At 39.3% G+C, this 22,145-nt stretch overlaps 1 protein-coding gene across 2 annotated transcripts in view; it reads left to right on the top strand.

Moving 5' to 3' along the window:
• The first annotated feature begins 1,200 nt into the window (after positions 1–1,200).
• nrg3a (neuregulin 3a) overlaps positions 1,201–22,145 on the top strand; it is a 296,751-nt gene continuing 275,806 nt past the window's right edge. For both annotated transcript variants that reach the window (XM_088351606.1, XM_088351605.1), the window contains exon 1: positions 1,201–2,884. In XM_088351606.1, the coding sequence (XP_088207732.1) occupies positions 2,173–2,884 (712 nt within the window). In that variant the 5' untranslated portion in view covers positions 1,201–2,172. The remainder of the gene's footprint in view (positions 2,885–22,145) is intronic.

The following is a 22,145-nucleotide window of genomic DNA, read 5'->3' as shown; positions in this document are numbered from 1 at the left end:
GCATCCATTCAATATGGTTGGTGTAAAGTGTAAAAAAAGATGTGAGCTGTTTCTTTTGAAAGGAAAGTGGAATAAGAAAGCTTGATGCGTTTGAGAAAATGGTCGGAACACTTTTTTTGGCCACTTTTTTACCACGGAGGGGGACCTTTTTGAAGCACATCTCCCTAAAGTAAGTTAAACCTCACTTTATTTATCTTTATAGAGCTATTATTTTATGAAAATGTTTGTCTTTGAGTAAAAACAATACAGGTTCCTTATACAAGCCTTAAACATCCTTCTCATCTCATCTCATCAGCCGTACCGCTTATCCTCATTAGGGTCGCAGGGGGGCTGGAGCCCATCCCAGCCATCTCCGGGCAGTGGGCAGGGGACACCCTGAACTGGTTGCCAGCCAATCGCAGGGCACACAGGGACAGACAACTCATTTGCTCATTCACACCTAGGGACAATTTGGACCGGCCAATTCATCTGAAATGCATGTTTTTGGAACGTGGGAGGAAACCGGAGTGCCCGGAGGAAACCCACGCAAGCACGGGGAGAACATACAAACTCCGCACAGGAAGTCGGGAGCTGGATTTGAACCCACGACAGGTTCCCATGACATGAACTGTGCCGCACAAGCGCTAACCACTGCGCCGCCGTGCTGCCTAAACATCCTTAACATACAAAATATAGCACGGAAGCAACTTATGAACAAACTCAACTTACAAACGATTGTCCGGAACTTAACTCGTTCGTAGGTCGGGCAGCGACTGTACTTTATTTACTATTGTATATATTGTCATTATATTTATAACATTTTTGTTTGGCGGACCAGATGAAAAATCCTAACAGCCGCATGTGGCCAATAGTTAAAAGTTTGCCCATCCCTGCTCTATAAACGGTGAGATGTGAAATGGTTTGGTTCGGCTTATCCAGCCATTTTTTATTTAAGTCACCGTTAACCAAAGCTCTGAAACGAGAAAAAAACATTTCTCCTCCCACACTAACCCATTCTTCCCTCTTAATTATTCCAATACATCCCCATGCCCTATTGTTTATTTTTTAAATCCATGTTTCAGTTACAGAAGCGGGCGCATTTCCAAGTTTCATCCAGCAGGTGCAGCTTCCCTTCCTTGCTCTCTCCAGCACTCTCTCCATTCCCTTTTCCACCACCCCTCCCCTTCCTCAGTCCTCCCTCATCTCATTCGTCCTCTGCCACTCCGGGCAGCAGCTGCATGTGCGCTCGGAAGCATCTCGGCCATCCATCGGACCTGACTTCGGATGGTGCTCTCCTCTACTGGGTGACACTGAGGGCTGGTGGGGTGGTGGTGGGTTTCACTTAAGTGTTTTTTCTGTGTTTGGAAGTCTCCGGACTGGAATTTTGTTCTTTTTTAGGGTTGCACTGGTTTGGAATTTTGTCTGTGCTGGAATGTTCCCACAGGATGGCTCTTCATCTGGTAGGGAAATGTGATCCAAAGCCGGCTGCGCAAAGGAAGCAGGATCATGCTTTGCTTTAGCGGATTAATCCGCCCTCTGATAGCGCTGCGTGACAACACCCCCCACCCTATCTTCCATCCCGCCTCCATCCTGCTGCCCTTCTCCTCCTCCTCTATTCCTCTTCTCCCACCAACGTTTCTGCGCTCCGAATTGTTGCAGCTGTGAGGCAGACGCCTGAATGAACTGCTGCGAGGGTCAGCACCCCAAAAAATAGAATCGAAGCAGAAGTAGAAATTTTGGGACGCTCAACATCCCCAGGGAGGCAGATTTGCGGAGCTGCGCAAACCTAACAGGAAAGAAGCTGGCCGATTGTCCTGCATCAGGGAAATGATTTTACTCCTGCGCATGCACACTCTAGGACAGGACAGGTGTAAGCATGCATGCTAAATAGAAATTGGGCTAAGGATTTGATTTTGGTGCAGCGCCGCCCTCCCATGCTCTGATACAGAACCTTCCCACCCTCCCGTCTGCCCTGGTCTCGTTGTCTCTGCTTTCTTCTTATCCACTCCAAGTTTAGAGTCATTCAGGACTCGAACACAGACTGATAATTTGATTGTCTTTTCTCCCCATCTCTTCATGCATGTTCCTTTTGTCCTCTTTGCCTTGTCTGTGCATGGATTATTGCCGCATCCTGTCATCTACACCTTGGTCCGGAACATTTGTGACACATGCCGAGTGCAGGATTAACCCCCAATGAGCCATAAAGAGGCGCCCGGAAGGATGAGCGAGTGTTCCAGGGCTACCGGAACAGGCGCGGTGATTGTGGAAGAACCAGAACCTTCTGGGACCTTGGGGACCTCTGGGCCCCGAGGTGAGGGCCAAGTGCGAGATCGTGGCCTTTTGGGGTGCGCCCTGTGGCCCCGTCAACAGACGTGGCTTTGCGTGGTTCCGCTCCTCATCGGATTTATTGGGCTGGGTTTGAGCCTGATGCTGCTCAAGTGGATTGTGGTGGGTACCGTCCAGGATTATGTACCAACAGACCTGGTGGACGCCAACCGGATAGGACAGGATCCCATTTTCCTCTCCAAGCCCAGTGGGATTCCCAAAGGCCCTGAAACTACTACAACCGCCACTACCACCACTACCACTACCACTGCTACAGCGGATCACACACACAAAAGCGTACCTTTCGGGAAAGGTAGAACTCGATTCACACCTACTACCACATCAATACCTAGAATTGGTGAGGCTTCGGGTAGCCTTGTGACCCCTCGAAATCACGGAAATCGGAACGGACGCATTCCGGTGGGTCTCACCATGCCGCCTCGGACGAACCTGAGAACGTCCGGACCGTCTCCATCTAATCCCACAGTGCTGCTTGATGCCACACAGATGTGGACTTCGGAACATACGAGCACAGTGTCCACCACCACTGCTGCCCACAGACGTGGACACCACAAAACACGTAAGTCACGATGGTTATGCGAATATTCCCAGGATCTTGATTATTAGAAAGCTTTCTACTCGCTGTCTTAGCAATGTTAAGTACGTTAATGAATCGAACAGTTTTTGACAGCCACAACTGCAGATTCCTTTTTATTTCTCAAACGTTTTGAGTTTTGAATGAGGTGCTTTTTTGTGTTCAATTGCCTTAAAAACTCAATATTACCTGTAAACATTTGAAGATTGTTCTATTGTGAGGATAGCGCAGTTTGAGTTTCCTTAAATATTATCAGTGTCATTCTTACACAATTGAGAAGCTCAGTAAAGGGGACAGATTTTCAGCAAAATTAAATTGATTATGTGTTTCAATGTGTAATTAATGTCAATGTTTTTTGTTCAGACTTATGGAAATCATGAACATCACATTTACTAGTTACCGGAAGCTGACAACCGTACAGTTGCTCACGATATTCATTGAATTTACTGGGTTCAATCGCAGGCTTATAGGGTGACTTTAAAAAGGTGTTATTGTGAAACACCAACATCTACACTTCTTGGATGTGTTCTTGGGATTATAATGGGGCACTTACGCTCTACAGCTGATACATTTTTGAATAACTGCGATTCTGGTTTTGATTTGAAAGAACGTTTTCGGGGATGCTGTCCTTAAAATACCTGGTACTTAAAGTTATTAAATAAGTGTATGTTGTTGTTCTTAATGTGCACTTTAGGACGTATTGATTGAACTTTTGACTCCTGTTGTATGGTAAAAGGCCTCATAGTTTACGTGTCACATGGTTGAGTTGCTAACTGTTTGATATGGTCATTTATATAGTGGGGATGGGATGACAGTATTTCACTCTTCTTGTTTTGAACACGTGACATTCCCAAAGGCGGAAACCCGGGCAGTTAAAATCAATAACATTGACAAGTGCCTCAAAGTCACTTGTATCAGCACCAAGGCTCCCAAATATTTGGCCATGTTACGGATGTTTACACTGGACGCTGGAGGCTTAGTGTGTTGCCGTGCAAAAATATGACTGCACTGGGGTACACCAGGCCCAATCTTGATGTTGGTGCTCTCTGGGCCTGACTTATTACAAAGATACAGGCACTGCTAAATTGCATATCGACTCAGATGGATTGCTCACACTCCAGGTGGCTGGGTTTCTCCTCTTCTAATAGCAATAGCATGACTCACAGGTGCCATCAGTGAACTATTAAACTCTACCGTAGGGGTCAGTCATCAATGCGGTTCTGATAATAGTTTACCAATGATCGGTCCTTGATATTTTGAAGAACATTAAAAAAGATGAGGGCCTATAGAACGCCTTTTATTTGTTAATATTAACAGTACATTTCTGCCTAAAATAATAAAAGTTCGGTGTCAGGTTGGGAAGAGTGAATGAATGTTTGGTGAATGTGAGCGTGTTTTTAACTCCAGCCACCTCCCACTAGGGGGATATGGCTTCGATATATTAAAAGATAGAATATATTACATGGTATGTAACAGTGCTTGAAATCCTTGAAGATGCTTGAATTTTAATATAGTGTTTGAAATGTTGAAAAAGTGCTTGAATTTTTCGTGAAATTCTTGTGAATGCTTAAAAATGTTGCCATCTTTCTCAACAAGTCTGATTAAAATTGGCATTGACATTGCTCTTTGGTGGCTTCACTTTGACATTGCATTTCTTATTCCTTTAAGAAATGGCAGCTGGCATTAGTTCATACAGCATTGTCCCATGAAGCCCCATCCCCTATGGGTTGCCACACTTAACAGGGCACTATAAAATGTGAATTAGTGCAAGCACTTTGGACATTTATTATGGGCCAAGCAAAAATTAAAGGTAATGTTTCCCAGTGGGAAATTCTGATAAGAAAAACTTTTGTTTCAAAAACAAATATATTTGCGAATTATTCAAGGTATAAAAGTCAAATTTCTTACAAATGCACATGCAAGGATAAAAAGTCTATATGTAAATTTCAGATTTCTTTTGGGCTCTGCAAAATACAGGATTCACACCTGATTTCTTCTTTAAGTAGTACTGGATACATTTTCAATTTTGCTTTAGAAGTCCTCGAAAAGTGCTGGTATTTGGCTGTAAAAAAGTTGTATGAACCCTGAGATTGTTATCATTATTAACATGATCAGTCTCTTAAATCACATGATACTTTTTAAAATAACAACTGAATATTTGCCTTTAGAGTAAGCCGTTTTATTATTTCTTATGCAATTGCTCAATGTACTGTTTAAAGAAAGATGTTTTTGTGGTTGACTCAGGTGAGAAAACCATTAAGATGACCTTTTATTATGAAGGTAAATTCATAGATCACTGATGTCAAACTTAGCTTAGCTCTAGGGCCGCAACCAAACTTTATTTTCTCAGGCTGTTCTTGGTTCTTAGCTTACCATAGTTTTACAGTATTATGCTTCATCATTCTACCTACTTTGGTAGCTTACCTTACACATTATAATCACGGATGACAAAGGATCATTTCTAAGCAAAACACATTTATTAACAAACTAAGGGAAAACAAATTATTGTCAATTTTAGCATCAAAGTTATAAAATGGTTTATTTTAACAACTATACAAACTCAAGTGAGATTAAAAAAAAGTATATTTTTGTTCTGTTTTTAAATTTGATACAAAAATAAATATGGAATACAAGTTTTAGCTGTGCATGGGACATACAGTAAAATTATACTACATCAGATAAAACTACTTGCTTGGGCCCTCAAAAGCTCCTGTAATGTCCTTTAGTGAACAGAAGGGGCATTTTGTTTGGATTTATGTACAAAATATTTTTTTATGAAAATGAGAAAAAGTCTCGCGGGTTTGTTTTTTGCCAAATTCAGAAATGTATGGCAGGCTGTGGTAAACCATTCGACAGGGCAGGTCTGGCCCACGGGCCGTATGTTCTATATGCATTCGATATATGCATAAATGTGCATTTATAAATTATATTAAAGTAAGATTTTGTGTCTTTATTTTCGGCATGCACAAAATATTGAACATTATTTCATTTTGCGATTATGCTGTAACACCAGAAATCCCCTGAGACATTTTTTTTTTCGTTTTCTGATGTGTTTTACTGCATTAATTAATTTTCCTGCACCCACGCCGGTGTCTCAGTCGTTGATTGTCTCCTAACCAAATTAAGTTTTCTCCTCATTAATGCTAATTCAGCCGAGGCTGGCTGTGATAGAGAGCAACATAAACTCAGTGGGGCAGCTTGCATTAGTACAGACAGAGTTGGTGGCAGGGGGAGTGTGGGCTCTGCAACAACAGGATGCAGCTCGGCTTTGGTTACTTTTTTGTCCTTTGAGTGTCCAGGCATTTGCCCAAAGTAAACATGGACCTTGCCTCCACCCAGTAAATTGATACGAAATTTATTGGCGTTGATCTTTTTAGAGGACTGTAATCGTCTATTTTGGCTCGCACTGCTGGGGTGAGGTGGATGTGAAGGACTCAGGTTTTCAGGCTTTAACAAGCAAGCACCAAGGTTAGCAGTGAACGTGTTGAGTTATTGAAAGAGATTTATAACTCCAAATACTTTTTAGCACGAGTAGAATGTCTTACTCTTCTTCGTTTCATCCAGTGGGGAATTGTTTAGGGGATTTTCATTATTTTTTTTGTTTTGAATATATCTACAATTAATTAAAACAGTATAGAATAAATCTATGGATACATTTATCTTGCAACAAAAGCCAAAAAGTGAAATAAAAAGCACCAATGTAACGAAATTACAAAATTATGTTTAACAATGTCAAAGGTCATTTAAACATTGGATTGCACACAATTTTAAACTTAAAGTCATAAAGTGCAAATATCGTAAACGATAATATCTAAAAACAACTTTCACTCTATAGAAAAGAAAATAATTTTACTACAACTGCTACAGAGCAAAAGTTAAGATAGTTGAACCCAAAAAATTAACAATGTAACAAACAAGCACTTTTGGCCCTGTCGTCATAGTGACAACAGATTAACGGGTGTGTTTTTTTTTTTTTTTTGGGGGGGGGGCGGTAACATCCGTATATTTTCAGTTGTAGCTCCTTGCTTTCTTTTTTTCATTTGTTTATGTAAATTTGCCACAGTTGCGGACCACTTTCCGACATAAATGACACCTGACATTATCATATTCTGTTGTTTAGAATAAGTCCCACTCACTGACACTTCCTTTTTGCCTCTGTCATATATAGCTATTGACAAGAATAGAGTGCATTTGGTCATTTATTCTGCCTGGCAGGCAAGATGCAGCAGCAGGCTCAGTAGGGAGACGTGCCAAAAGTGTGCCTGTCAGTTACCCACTCAGACATCGATTTAGAGAGCTGCAGAGAGAGCTGGGCAGTGTGATATCTACAAAAAGAAGACCAAAAAGGTTACAGGGGTTAAGTATCGATCTCAGGACAATAGTTTTTATCAGGTCCTAATACTTGTGGGGATTTTCTTCATTTGATCCAATATCTACTCTGACTACAACCTGTAACACCACTGAGCAAATTGTGGAAATGCTGCTCTTATATCATACACTGAGTTTATATTTAAAGTGATGTTTTTACCTGCAGGGACACATGTATTTCAACTTTAGAGTTCCATAAAGGATTAGGCTTTGTGGAGGGATCCAAATATCGATAAGAACTTGGATCAGATTGGGATCACTACCTCGCTCTTGCACCCATTTTTTACTTCTCTGTGTAGATAGTGCTTGAAACACGCTTGATAGAAATATGTCTTGGACTACTTCTATAGTTATTTAATCTAAAGGAAAAAATATTTTAGTGCATATCATTTGTAAACTATGTTTATTGTAATTATAAAGTAACTCAATGAATGAATAGTTCGGTCATTCAAGGATCATGATGTTTCCAAGCAAAAACTATCTGTATCATATCAGTTTTGACCAATACTACTACTATTTACTTCAATCGGATACATACCAAACATCCTACTATCGGCCACCCCTTATAAAGGGTATTTTGTCTAAATTGTGATATGTTTATAAAATAAATTGGATTTAACTGTGTTGTACAAACAATTAAAAGACAAATACATGAAAATCAAACATGTCCTATATCTAGAAAAAAAAAATACTTAAGTTGCTGTATGAAATGAATCTTCAAAAATATCATTAAGCAAAAAAGTCAATGTTAACTCAAGGTTCGTCGCCCTGCCCAATAAATCTTAAAATAAGTATGCTTCCATTTTATTTCTAGTAATCTTTCTAAACATGTCTCTGAACACCATCAAACACTCCATCAAGAACAAAAAATGGTAAAACAGAAAGGAACATCTGGTAGCGCTTTAGTTGCCTCCTCCTTGTTCTGTTTCTTCTTCGTCTCAAATCTCGTTATGTACACTTGCTATTGATCAGCATTGCAGTAGCAATCAATGACATGCTGACGCCACGAACAATTCCCGCTCCATGATAAATGTCTCTCGTTTTCAATGCTGTGTGTTGAGGATGTTTTCTCAACACATGCACTGGATGGCTTCTCCGTCATTGTAGGGAAAAAAAAACTAGATCCATAAGCTGGTCACACAGGCTAACCTTTATTGGATCGTGACAACTTGCCGACGCTCCCTGATTGGACACACAGCAGACGTTATTAACTTCGACTCATCGGTAAGCAGGAGGAACAGTTGTTTCTCACTGTAGACTTCATTCAAAAACCTTGATGGCACAACTCCTCAATCCTCTTCGATAAAACAGTCAACATTGAACCATTGGTGGCCAAAGCTTCAATTTGTTATCTGATTGAGGAGCCAAAATCGGCATAGAGGCCTTTTGAATTTCAGTGAACAAGGGGAATTTGAGGACCTAAATGCTGAGGCAAGCAGAGTAACAAACAAAAATGATTTTATTTAAAAACCTGCAAACAAGGCAACAGTACTTGACATAGCAAACAAGAGGAGCGGACTAAAGCTAAATCCCATTACTCCCCTTTCCCCTCCATTTGGTTCTTTACTCACGCAAGAAAGTGAATAATGTATGTTAAATTCCTCCACAAAGCATAAAGGGAGTAGAAGCGTAAGGAACACAAGCGCCCTTCATGAAGTTAGGTCAGGAGCGCCCTAACTTCTCCCTAATCACACCACCTCTGAAGTACTGTTATTCTATGGATGTATGTTGTGTTGTGTTTTTGAATGTAAATTCCTAAATAGGGCGTTGTAAGACAAGAAATGCCTCGTTGCTTGGTTGCGGTGAAGATGAGGAAGAATTATCAGGACTGAGATGCAGTACTCATCTCACAGCTTATGAATTTTGCCATTGAACACTAGTTTATTGTGGTAACCCGTTCCAATGTAACCCTGAGGGGAATTAAAAAAAAAAAATCAAACATACGAACATCTAACTTATGTTACATCAAAGCACAAGATGGTAAGCAAAAAGTAAATGACACAATTGGCAGGGAAAAACTGATTGGTAGGCACAAGGAATGGCCTTGTTTAAAACAAGTGGATATCAAACAAATCAAACACATTGTTTTCCACAGGTGTAAAAAACACAGAATGCAAGAAAATAACACAAACAATGGAGAAACATGACTTTGAAGATTACCTTGGGTCAAAGTCAAAGCATAATCAGCTGATAGCTGGTCAGCGATGCTCAAATTTCTTTGTTGTCTTAATCCGCAATTTGTTGAGAGCAAAACATCAAATTTACCTTTTGTTTGGTTATCTTTGCATCACAGTTTACAAGATTCATGGAACAGGCAAATAAAGCTGCTCAGATCCAAGTCAGGTTTCTTAAATAGAGGAAGGATTTGAGGATGGACCCAAATGCAGGTAAGCTGAAAAAAGGCAGGGAAGAGAGTGCTGAAAAGAAGGTAGTTCAATGGAAAAGGCCGGCTAGTAAGTCAAAAACAGGTCACTGAAATAACAATAGGTCCCAAAGTAATGAACACTTAAGAGAATAATGACAAAAAAATCACAAAATGAAGGGGCATTGACAACACAAACCAATTATTGTTGTAAAAATTGCCTGGACAAAACCCAACAAATAGTTATATAAAGCCATTAAACACATACACGCTGAGTGATAAAAAAAAACTAAAATCACGCAAACAAACCAACAAAGGTCTTGGAAAATGATTGAGCAAAACCAGAAAGGAGAACAACAATGATTCAAGCAATACAAAAGAAGCTACTCAACACCCATGAAACCAAAACCCATCCACCAAAGACAAATAAACACAAAAAAATGAAAACAACAATAAAAATCTGATAAAATCCACAAAACCTTAGAGGCCAAGTCGTGTGGTCTGCCGGACTGGGTTGGCCTAGCTCACTGGTTCTCAAGATTCAAGATTCAAAGTTTTTATTGTCGTATGCACATTAATGAACCACAATGCACAATGACATTCTTACTTTGCTGTCCTCACAGTTGCCAGCGTAATAAAACCAAATATATACATTTATATATAAAATAATATAACAAATATTAAAAAGATAAAAATACAAAATTAACTCAAGATGAGTGAAGGCAATAAGATAAAAATAAGATAAAACAGAGGAATTAAGGAATACATTCAGCGACCAATATGCACAAAAACAAACTCCCCTTCCGAAAGTTACTGAACGAAAAGCATTTTAAACAAAAGATTGAACAATATACTATTATTTTTAAACACAAAATGACCACCAAAACAACTTCAAGTGATAATATTCCCGTCAATGCTCGTTTAGCTGCATTATAATGAAATTCGAAACGCATCACATGCAATGAAAAATCATTAAATAAAAATGTATAACATATCAAGCCTGCATCTGTCCTGCTGTCCCCCAAAAAGCGAACAGCACTCGTACTACTGCAATCCATTATCCCCACTTGCATATTGCTGAGAGCAGGGCTGAGGGAGAAATTTGTGTCATGCGTGGTAGCTCTTTTTCTATTCTTCCAGCTTAAAATGAATAGCACCCATGCAGCCGCGATTCATTATCATTGGTCGAACTATTCCCGCAAGCCCAGAGCGCTTGTTGAAGTGAGGGGGCTACTTGGTGGATTTTCTGATATCCTGATGGGTTCTGGTCCCCATTAAATCAAGAAACAGATTACAGTATCTGGGTTTCGCCATGCATTCAATAAACCATTTTTTTTGTTTTTGTTTATCATGATGATTTCCTGCATCACAGATGCTGAGTGGTCAGCACGGCCGCGGCACAGTTGTGCAGTGTGCATGTTCTCCCGGTGCTTGCGTGGGTTTCCTCTGGGCACTCCGGTTGCCTCCCACATTCTGAAAACATGGATTTCAGGTGGATTGGCCGGTCCAAATTGTCCATAGGTGTGAATGAGCGAGTGAGTTGTCTGTCTCTGTATGCTCTGCAACTGGCTGGCAACCAGTTGATGGTCTCCCCTGCCCACTGCCCAAAGATGCCTTGGATTGGCTCAGGCACCTCTGCGACCCTACTGAGGATTGGCGGTGCAGATAATGGATGATGATATCCTATCCAAGTTTTTAAACAATTTGAGTTTTTAATACTTATGTTGGCAACATATAATGCTGCAAAAAATAATAATAAATGATCCACAAACAGAGAGTCATATTTTACTATTTTTTGTTCTTATTAAATTAAATAATACTGAAAATGAGCAATGATACATTGCAGCTAGGCACTACATGTGTGAATACAATTTACTGATCTTATTCTGTTTTGTGAAATAGTGGGTGTCAACTCGCATTTCCAGGGTGTCATCACCATCTTTTGTTAAGGAATGTAATTGACCCTCAGTTATTCAGTTTTTTAGCAGTTTTTGGCAAAGGAAAGGCCCGCGACCCACTTTTGAGTTCTGACCCACCACTTGCGATACAGACGCTGCCCTACTTACGAACAAAGTTTTCGGATGATCATTCGTAAGTTGAATTTGTTCGTAAGTTGCTTCGTGCTATATTTTGTATATTTAAGGTTTATATAAGTATGTTTAAGGCTTGTATAAGTAACCTGTATTGTTTTGCACTAAACATTTCACAAAACGATATGCACTATAAAGATAAATCAAGTTCAGTTTATCTCACTTTTAGAAGATGCACTTCAAGAGGTCCTCCTCCATAATAAAAAAGTGGCAGTGAAAAAGTGTTGGCTATTTTCTCGACCGCATCAAGCTTTCTCTTTCCACTTTCGTTTCAAAATAAATGTATCCCTCTTCTTTAGCCTTTACACCAAACATATTGAAAGGATGCACGAGATATTGAACAATACAAATGTTCTTAGAGCGTTGGAGATACAGTATGGAATCTTTCAACACGAACTAGGAAGAGGAAGCGGATTTCTTCTTTGTGGTGGAAGATGGGTGGGCTCTTACAGCGCCACAGGCTGGTAGTGGCGGAGAGAAGCACTACAGTAATCTTCTGTAATTGGAAAAAGGTGCACACAATACTAAATCCAACTTACAGCAATGTACAGATATTTTGCGTCATCCCAAAAAAATGTTCGTATATATTGTTTTATGTAGGTCGAATGGTTGTAAGTAGGGAAGGGTCTGTATAGGACGTTTGCCTAAGCCATATGCACATTTCTTTGTCTGATTTTCTGGAAAATTGCTTGCTTTGTCCCAAAAGGCCCTTACATTTTCCCTTTATGAAGGAAGTGAGGGTGTGTTACAAGTTGGCTCTAATTACTAATATGCTAGCAGTTATGGGAAACTAATTGTGAAAAGTGTTGAACAAAAAAATAACGTAATCTGAAAGTGCTGTCACGTGTTATAATGGTACTGTAAGGTGCTCCTGCCTTCCTTTGTGGTGCCGCTAATGAAAATTTCCAGAGGTTTCTCTGCAGAGGCGTTCTTCCCCCCCGCCAGATAATTAGAGAGACGGGAACAAATGCTATCATTTTATTAGCAGCAGGATAAATGGGGGCCATTCATCAACATCCTTTCATTTATTAATTAATCATTAAGAAAAGAGTGCCACTTCTGGCGAGTGCGCACAAAAATGATGAAGATGGCCTGATAGGTTTCCTCGAAAAAATAACACATGTCCACCTAGGGAAGGAGAAAGGTTTTGCTTGAAAATGCGGCCAATTTTCCACTAGGAGTGGGCGATACTGGGAACTTCAGTATCAATCCGGTCCGAGGATATGCATGGTACTGTCCATCGATACCGATTCGATACTGAGCATTGTGATTGAAAATGTCATGATAATTGAATAATTGAACCCTCCCCCTTTTCAGGATAAATAAAGAGGAATGATTTTAGGCATTAACAATGTTACACATATCTTTTTTATTAAATAACTACAGTTAAAACCTTAACTGTATAAAAAAATGAATATAAATATTTTTGTTACAACTGTTTCGGACCAAAAGCCAAGAGAGTCAAATAACAAAGGCAGTAATATACCAATAATACAAATATTGCAATGTCAAGATGTCTACTATACCTTCATTGCACAATATTTTGAAAATAAAGTCAGAAAGTGCAAAAAGTGTAAACAATACAATAAAAAAAAGTAAATAACAGTTTAAAAAATAAAATAATTCCACAACTGCTACAGAGAAAAAGGCAAGAGAATCAAACAAAATTAGGAAAAAAAACAGCCATGTCACGAACAATGCCTTTCGGCCTTGTTGCCATAGTGACACAGATTTACATGTTTTTGTTCATAAACAGCAGCATGGCTGATGGGTGATTATTTTGCAAACCCATGGTGCAGAGGTTCAGGGTTCAAGTCCAGCTACTGCAGCCTGCGCGTGTGGAGTTTGCAAGTTCTCCCCGTGCTTGCGTGGGTTTCCTCTGGGCACGTTCCAAAAACATACATGTCAGGTTAATTGGCTGGTCAAAATTTTCCCCAGGTGGGAATAAGCGAGTGAGGTGTCTGTCTCTGTGTGCTCTGCGACTGGCTGGCAACCAGTTTAGGGTGGCTCCTGCCCACTGCCCGAAGATGACTGGGATGGGCTCCAACACCCCCGCAATCCTACTGCGGATAAGCGGTAAAGATTATGGATGGCTGGATGGCTGTTCCAGAACAGTAACACGTTTACATGTTTGGTTGTCGTTTGTTGATCACTGAAGAATGATCTTTTTACCTATATTTATTTAAACTTGCCACAGTAGTTGACCACTTTGCACACTTTCGTGTCTGATAAGAAGATAGTAGATTGCCTGAAAGGCAATATTTAGCAGCAAGCCAGGTAGGGAGAGATGGCAAAAGTGTGCCTGCTTGTCACACAAACAGACATGAACTTCAAGAGTGGCCGTAGGTGCTTGGTGAGCCAGGGAAGGACTTCACTATCTACATACTGTGGCTTGCGAAACAATTTGGCCCCCATTGAACTTTGTTACCTTTTGCCACATTTCAGACTTCAAACATAAAGATATAAAACTGTAATTTATTGAAGAACCAATAATAAGTGGGGCACAATCATGAAGTGGAACTCATTTTATTGGATACTTTAAACATTTTTAACAAATAAAAAACAAAAAGGTGGGTGTGCAAAATTATTCAGCCCCTTTTCTTTCAGTGCAGCAAACTGTCCAGAAGTTCAGTTAGGATCTCTGAATGATTCAATGTTGATCCAAATGACTAACGATGATAAATGGAATCCACCTGTGTGTAATCAAGTCTCTGTATAAATGCACTTGCACTGTGATAGTCTCAGAGGTCTGTTTAAAGCGCAGAGAGAAAATAGTTTCGCAAGCCACTGTATAAGCGGCGCTTCGAGACAATTGGTGGAGGTGTGAAGTATCAAACCCAGGAACATAGTATCCTTCCGATCCAAGTACTTGCTTCGTATCAATAATATCCATTATTGGATCAATCCGCCCACCCTTATTTTCCGCCGTGAGCAGGCAAGAGCTTCCACCCACATGCTGCTATGATTCGCCAAGGCCATCATTTTCACATTAATGCCCATTAAACAGGAATGTATGCTGTGCTGCTGAATAGCCACGTTGGCTCCGACGCCGGCTTTCATTAAGCTCCCAATAAGAGGCCATCTGTGACTCGCGCCACCCAGAGCGGACAAATGGACGGACGTGCCGGCTAGTGGCTGTCAACGGGCAGGCGGAACGCAACCAGCCTGGCGATTGATCCACTTTTGGAATTAGAATTGTCTTTTTTGTAATTGATAACAACCGACTCAACTTAGAAAAGCCCAACAGCACAGTGGCACCTGAGACTGTGTTCATGCAGTACTTTAGTTGGGGAAAAATGTCGAACGAAAGAAACAAAAATAATTTAAAAGTGTTTTAAGCGGGTGTTCAATAGGTGCGGATTAGAGGTAATATCTTGGGCCCAGGCCTGAACCCGGCACGAAATTTTGGCCGGATTCGGCCTTGAAATGTCAATAAGTCAGGCCGTTCAGGCTTCTCTCTCGCATTATTTTTTAAATTATTTATTTATTTATTTTTAATTTTTTTGAGGATCTTCACAGCATGCACTTACTTCTATTTGAGTTATTATTTATATAAAGAAAATGCTTACCAAACTATCAGTTAAACTCAAAATCACAAAATCCAGACGAATGTTTCTCCTCGGTGTTAGGGTAAAAGACGCGCCGCTTCCTCCCGCCACCTCCCCTCACGTCAAACATTATTTGCTTTTTGACAAACGCTTACAAGCTTTACAAACTTTCTTTCTGCTTTTTGGACAAATATGTTCACTATTTACTGCTTTTAGTTTGATCTTTCGAAGCATGTTGCCGAGACTTCAACGCCAGACTTGCAGTGCACACTTCATTTGAGGGACTCTGCCCCAAGTTTCGGCAGTGAAGTACGCACGGCCGCAGTAAAGTTTTGTGTTTACTTTAGCAGAAATTTAAAGCTTCGGGCCAATTTTGGGCTTGTTTATCAAATCAAGTTAATCTGTCAGGTTTGGGCGGGTACGTCTTTATTTCCCCGCGACTCAGGTCGGGTTGGGCTGAATTTTCTGGCCCAATCTTACTTCTAGTTGGAGTCATTAGCCTTGTCTTTATTGAGGACTAGCAAAAATCCAGATGCAAAGTTAGATAGATAGATAGATCGATAGATAGATAGATAGATAGATGGATAGATAGATAGATAGACAGATAGATAGATAGATAGAGAGAGAGAGAGAGAGAGAGAGAGAGAGAGAGAGAGAGAGAGAGAGAGAGAGAGAGATAGATAGATAGATAGATAGATAGATAGATAGATAGATAGATAGATAGATAGATAGATAGATAGATAGATAGAGTTATTTGTATTTTTTTCATTGCTACGAATTGAATAATTCAAAATTGTCTTTCAGCTTCCTTTCTTGTCTTTTCCCTGGTTGTGCTGCTTTCACGTGTGTTTTTTATAATAAAGCAGTTGACCAATCACATTTGAGCCCTTAATTGTTACTAGGCTCGGAAATCTACCCAGAGGCCTTTACAAAAAAAAATTCTTAAGGCCTTATTTTTGCTTTCTATTACACTTTAATTATTGGCTAGTGGCCATAATCCACCAAAGCGATGGCGCTAACAGGCACGAAACAAGAAAACACGTAGCGTAAGGTCGGACAACTCTGAAGCGAGCAAGACTTTTGCAAGTGGGAAAAGGTGTTGTCCGTTACTTTCAGCCTAGAGGTAATATCTTAAGCCCAAAACCAAGCCAACCTGAATTGAATTTCTGGCTGGTCAAGCCTAAAATATCAATCATTACGTTCAGTTGGGCTAAGTTTCTCTTTCGCTAACTTTTCTCAAATGTTTCCCCCTGTCACTGACGGTCTGCTACAAAACAACTGGCTTTATGCAAATCACATCCACGCAGCACAGGGCTCTAATACAGTAGCTTAATAAGCCGGATTTGCAATCATAAATAAAGGGAGTAGTTGACATATAGAGACTGTTAATATGTGAGCAGTTGCTGTACACTTAAAATTAAAGTCATTTTAAATGAATGTACGCACCAAAAAATATACAGCACAATTTTTATTTCATAGCGATAAAGATTTTTGTTCCCAAAAAGCCCTCAGAAATTCTCATTTTTAGAGGCATCCGTTTAAATAGGTACCTCTGTATTTATATGATAAATATCTAATATAAAAACAGAACATTTGTAGTGTTCAAAACCTTTGTTTTGTTGTTATCGTAATTATTTACAAATTCAAGGGGAGAAGGGTTATTTCCGAAAAAAAGTGCGTCAGATCGTTATCGATCCATCCCACCCAGTATCCCACTTGGATCCGATGAATGCCAAAAACCCAGGTTTAACCCACCCCTGGTGGACTGTATCTGCATGTCAATTGAGTTTTTTGGCAAAATCTGGAAAGTTCTGTGACTGAAAATACATTGCATGGCGACCAGTGTGGCCCACCTCCAAAAAATGAAAGCTTGTGACTGGATCCGAGCAGTGATTTTAAATTTGTTTGGGGTCGCAACCTGTAAGTGTTTGTTGTCTAAAGTGCATATAAGCGCGTTTAGGTCCCGCTGGTTTATTCATCAGCTTCATGCATAAAAGATGATTTAGCATGTGTCGCATTGGAAGCGGCTTTGTTGGCTGAGTCCCGGCACACGTGTTCTCCTTTTGCTCTCCATAACCGGCGCCTCGGCGTGCACACCGGGCACCAAATTCAAATTTAATGCCGAAAAACGCTCTGCATCAGCGGTGACACGATGAAAGGGAATCCGGTATGTCGCCTTGCTCTTCTCGCCTTGTGGCAGATCTTGTTGAAGATGTTCCCTCTATTGCAAAGAACCTTTGGTGTAGCTTTAGTCATATACTTCTTAATATTTTAGTTTACTTTTAAACTAGCGCCACCAAAGTGTTTCATGCAGTGTTGGATGTAGACAAAATGTTGCTCGAGGCAGAATAAATTTACTCCGTTAGATTTACTTGAGAAAGTTGTGGGAAATTTTGTACTTTTACGAGTATTAAATCCCTATTACTTTTACTCAAGTCAATTTGTGGAGAAAACATGGTATTTTTACTCTGCTCCATTAGGCAACCTGTAAGTCGTTACTTTGTTACTTAATAAATCTCATCCACGCAAGTACGTGTCCGTCTGTCTCCGCTAAGGCATATTTATTTTGATGCAGAACTCCGCCAGGCTCTACCATGTTTAACCGATCAAACCAAGCAGCCTCGTCACGTGACCATGTTAAACTTCAACGGGTAAAAAAGCATGTTCCCCTTAAAAAGGGTACCAAACACCAGCTACAATATGCAATGTCTGCTTTGTTCGAGTTCATGGGCTAGCTTGTTTTTCTTGCAGAGCCTGTTAAGATAAGTATTGGTTCCTTAAATGTGCCACTTGTGCTACAGTTTCCTAGTATTTCCATAGTAGTCTTTTTGTAGTATTTATTTTGTATTTTTGTAATATTACTGTAGTTGTATTTTTGGAGTATTTCTGTTGAAATAGTTTTGTCATTGTATTGTAGCATTACTGATAGTATTCCTTTGGTATTTGGTCACAAAACCCAACCGCTGGGCAAAGGGGATGCGGTTGGACACTACTTGGGGGACATTCATTTAAACAGAAAGAAAACTTCACAGGCGAGAAGGGTGTGTGGGACTGGGATAGCAGAGAAGGAAATCTTGAAAGGCAGGCTTGTGAGTTAAACCTTAGAAGGGGTCTTGGGGGTTAAGAAAAATCTTGAGAATATTTGGGAATACCTTTAAGAAAGACGGCTTGTGTTGAGAAATGTGGGGACAACATAGGAACAGGAGGAGGGAATGGTGTAGCAAGCCTTGAAGTGACAAAACTGGAACATGGAGGGCAATTCCCTGACGTTTAGGATCGTGAGATGCTACAGGAATCAAAACGGTTGAAAGCCTTCAGGAATTAAAAAGGTTGAAAGGACGGGGTAACCAGTCCGGCACCACCAAGAATTCTAGCATTTTAAAACTCTCTTTTCCTTATAAAAGGACAGGATCTGTTGAAATATGAAAAACACAAGATCAAAATTTTGAAAAAGTAAAGCATTCTTAGCACTGCGGCTGTAGTATTTTGGCAGTAGTATTTGTGTACTATTTTTGCAGTCATATTTTTGTATCATATCAGTAGTAGCTCTGTAGTTTTTACTTTTACTTTGCAGTCTTTCTACAGTAATACGTTTTAGTTTTACCGCACTTTCATTTATTTTTCAGTATCTCAAGAGTAGTTTGTATTAGCATTACTGTCCTTTTATTTTTTAGTATGTCTAGAGTAGTATTTTATAGAATTGCTGTACTTTTATTTTGTCGTATTTCTACAATAGTATTTGTATATTATTATTGTACTATTATTTCGGAGTATTTCTCCCGTTTTATTTTTATAGTATTACTGAACTTTTATTTCATAGTATTTCTACAGTAAACGGAGCATGTCTACAGTTGTTTTTTTTTTTTATCGTATTAATTTACTTTTATGCCGCAATGTTTCTACTACAGTATTTTTTTTACAGTATTACTTTTTGTAGTATTTCCATAGTATATTTTTGTAGTATGTCTGTAGTGTTTTTGTACAATTTCTGTCGTAGTATTTTTGTCATGAGATTTATGTAGCAGTATCTTTGTAGTCATACTGAAGTACTTTCTAATATTACTGTAGGTGTATTTTTGTCGTAATTCTGTTGTTATATTCTTGTAATAGTATTTTTGTATCATAGTATTCCTATAGTAGTATTATTTAATTATTTCTGTAATATATTTTTTAATCAAAATGAAGACAAAATATGTTATACCCTGTCTTTAAGCACTAAATTTGATGTTTAGTTTTGCCGTAATTGTATTGTAATGCGTTTGTATTTTTTTTTTTTTTTTTGGGGGGGGGGGGGGGATGGGGGGGGTTGGGGGGGGGGTCACTGTGGACAACGTTGGCCCCCCCAAAAACAAATAAAAAAACAACTATTGTCATCACTAGTACTAGATTTACTAATATATATCCTTTTTATATTTTCACCATTTTTGTTGGGCGTCCCGTAGTTTTCCCACCCCTGAGCTGGATGTTCAGCACCTCCAAAGCTTTGAACCTAAATTCATCCCTGGTTGAAAGGCTTCAGGAATAAAAACGGTTCAACAAAGAAAGCAGGGAGTCCGGGATATTCATAGAGGAGGTGGCTGATTGTCAAATTGTAAAGGGAATATTTTGGGCAAAAGAAAAATGCAGTAGCCAAACTAACTAAATATCTATTTTCTTTTGGGAATGAAAGCAAAATAACATCCCTGTTTTTAATCATACATCTTGTAGTATTTCTGTCGTAGTATTTTTTATGGACACACAAGGGAACTTTGGGGACAAAATTGTCACCAAAAACAAATTGTATTAGTAGTATTTCATTTAGAATTTTAATGTTTTTAAGATATTTTAAGCACTTTAATATGACCGACCGAATGAAAAACCCTGGTAGCCCAATGTGACCCACAGTATTAGTGACAAGGGTATCAAATATCAATGCAAGCTCTCATCTACTGGTATCCACTTAAAAAATGTGGTCTTAAATGTCTCTAAACAATAAAAAAAAAATGCATAGAATGTTTCTCTTGCTGTTGTATGCTAAGCTAACGCCAATAAAGGACACATGACACTGTACGTCCCTTTTGATTCCCAGCACCAGGAAGGTCTGTCAAGGGAGAATCGCCGGAATGAAATATTAAGCAAGAGGAAGAGAAACACGGTCAATATCCAGAGAAGAGTGTGAATTATTCAACGGGGCCCTCTGACAAATTGTCCCACAATGCCTTGCAAGTGCCGAGGCCGTGAGGCACTGGTGTCATCTGTATCTCTCGTCCACCTGCTCTTCATAGCAATTTCCCATCTGCCCGCTTTCGTTTTTATCAACAGAAGCTCATTATGTTAATATTTGCAGTTATACGTGCCCAAGAATTTCATAATGCATTTTACAAAAGAAAATACTTCTAATGTATTTATAATGTCATTTTAATAATGCAATATAAGTTCACTATACTGGATGTCAGCAATCAATGGCTCTGGAGCTGCATGCGGCTCTTTGGCGTCCCCTAGTGGCTGCACGGCAATATTCAAAACTGTCTGGTAATGGAAAATTATTATATCAATATACTATGTGTTGCCACTTGAATACAGTATGTGTTGCTTTTCCTTATATGGCTAAAATAAAGCTCTGAATTTTTATAATATATGTTATTTTTTTCCTCCAATACGGCTCTTTCAGCATTTTGATTTGTCGACCCTTGCACTAGACAGTTGAGTCAGACATAAAATTTGATCAATAATTAAATCGATTGCTTAAATATTAAAAAAAAAAACTGTATCAAAACAGCATTCAGAAAATAGGTATCCATGTAGAGCTGGGGTCTAAAACTCGCAACCCGAAGGCCTACTGCAGCTTGCAGGCATCATAATTTGAGGCCCCCACCCTAATATGAAAGAATTAATTAATTTGTATATTAATTTATTACTGGTTGATTTATTGGATTTAATATTAATTCTTAAATTGATATGTTCTTATTTTGTCTAGAAAATGTTCCAAAATATATCAAATAACAGAGGAATATTTTATATATTTTTTTTGTGAAAAACCCGATTTGGCCAAACATCACATGGACCCCAAATTTAGTTTGAGACCCTTAAGACAATATAACGTATTTTTTAAGTCCATTCTGTCAATATTAAACATATAATTTGATAAAAGTGAAAATAAAAGTGGTACGCTTGTTCATTTAACATGTGTTTGATCTTTCTATATTCATACATAAGCTACGATAAAAATGTGCATTCTATAAAATATATACCCACAGATCTAGACATTAGCATTGAGTTGACAATACATAAATTTCACCTTGATGTAGCTGTGATACTTTTCCACCAACTTTCTGCTACCGTTACCCATAACCCTTGCAGAAAGTTGGGCAAAATAAATCAGAAGAAACATTTCGCTATTGGTCACTTTTAGTCTCTATAGTTTGTATTTTCTTTGTTCATTTTAGCATTTGGTTTTAGTTGTACGGCACAATTCAGTGACATCGAGTAGTCAAATACACAGTACCTTTAAAAAAACACAAGCACGTGATTTAGGATTTAAATTGTTTGTATGGGAAGGATGACTGATTAACATACTAACTAACACAGCAAGAGTCTAAGCTATCTCTAGCTTAGTTACGGTGGGTCAACTACCTGGTGACGGTTTCTTCTGACAATCTTAGCCAGTATCAAGGTCATTCGGACCGCCAAGGTGATGCTGAATTTGTTAAAGATTCAACTCAGCCTCCGTCTGCTTGTTAGGCGACGGTAAACAACGTAATTAGCTGAGCGACCAAAATGCTGAGGCTGCATTTTTTAGACATACGCTTAGCAGGAAGGGCCAAAGCTTTATTCCCGCGTGGCGCCAATTTATTTCTGTCAGCTTGCACCTTTGGCACGCACACCTCACCATTTCCTGG

This window comes from Urocampus carinirostris, chromosome 13 (genome assembly GCF_059441175.1).
Source record: "Urocampus carinirostris isolate Australia breed hairy pipefish chromosome 13, RoL_Ucar_1.0, whole genome shotgun sequence".
Lineage (NCBI taxonomy): Eukaryota > Metazoa > Chordata > Actinopteri > Syngnathiformes > Syngnathidae > Urocampus > Urocampus carinirostris.
The sequence above is the reverse complement of the archived record's forward strand: the minus strand, read 5'-3'. Positions and strand labels throughout refer to the sequence as shown.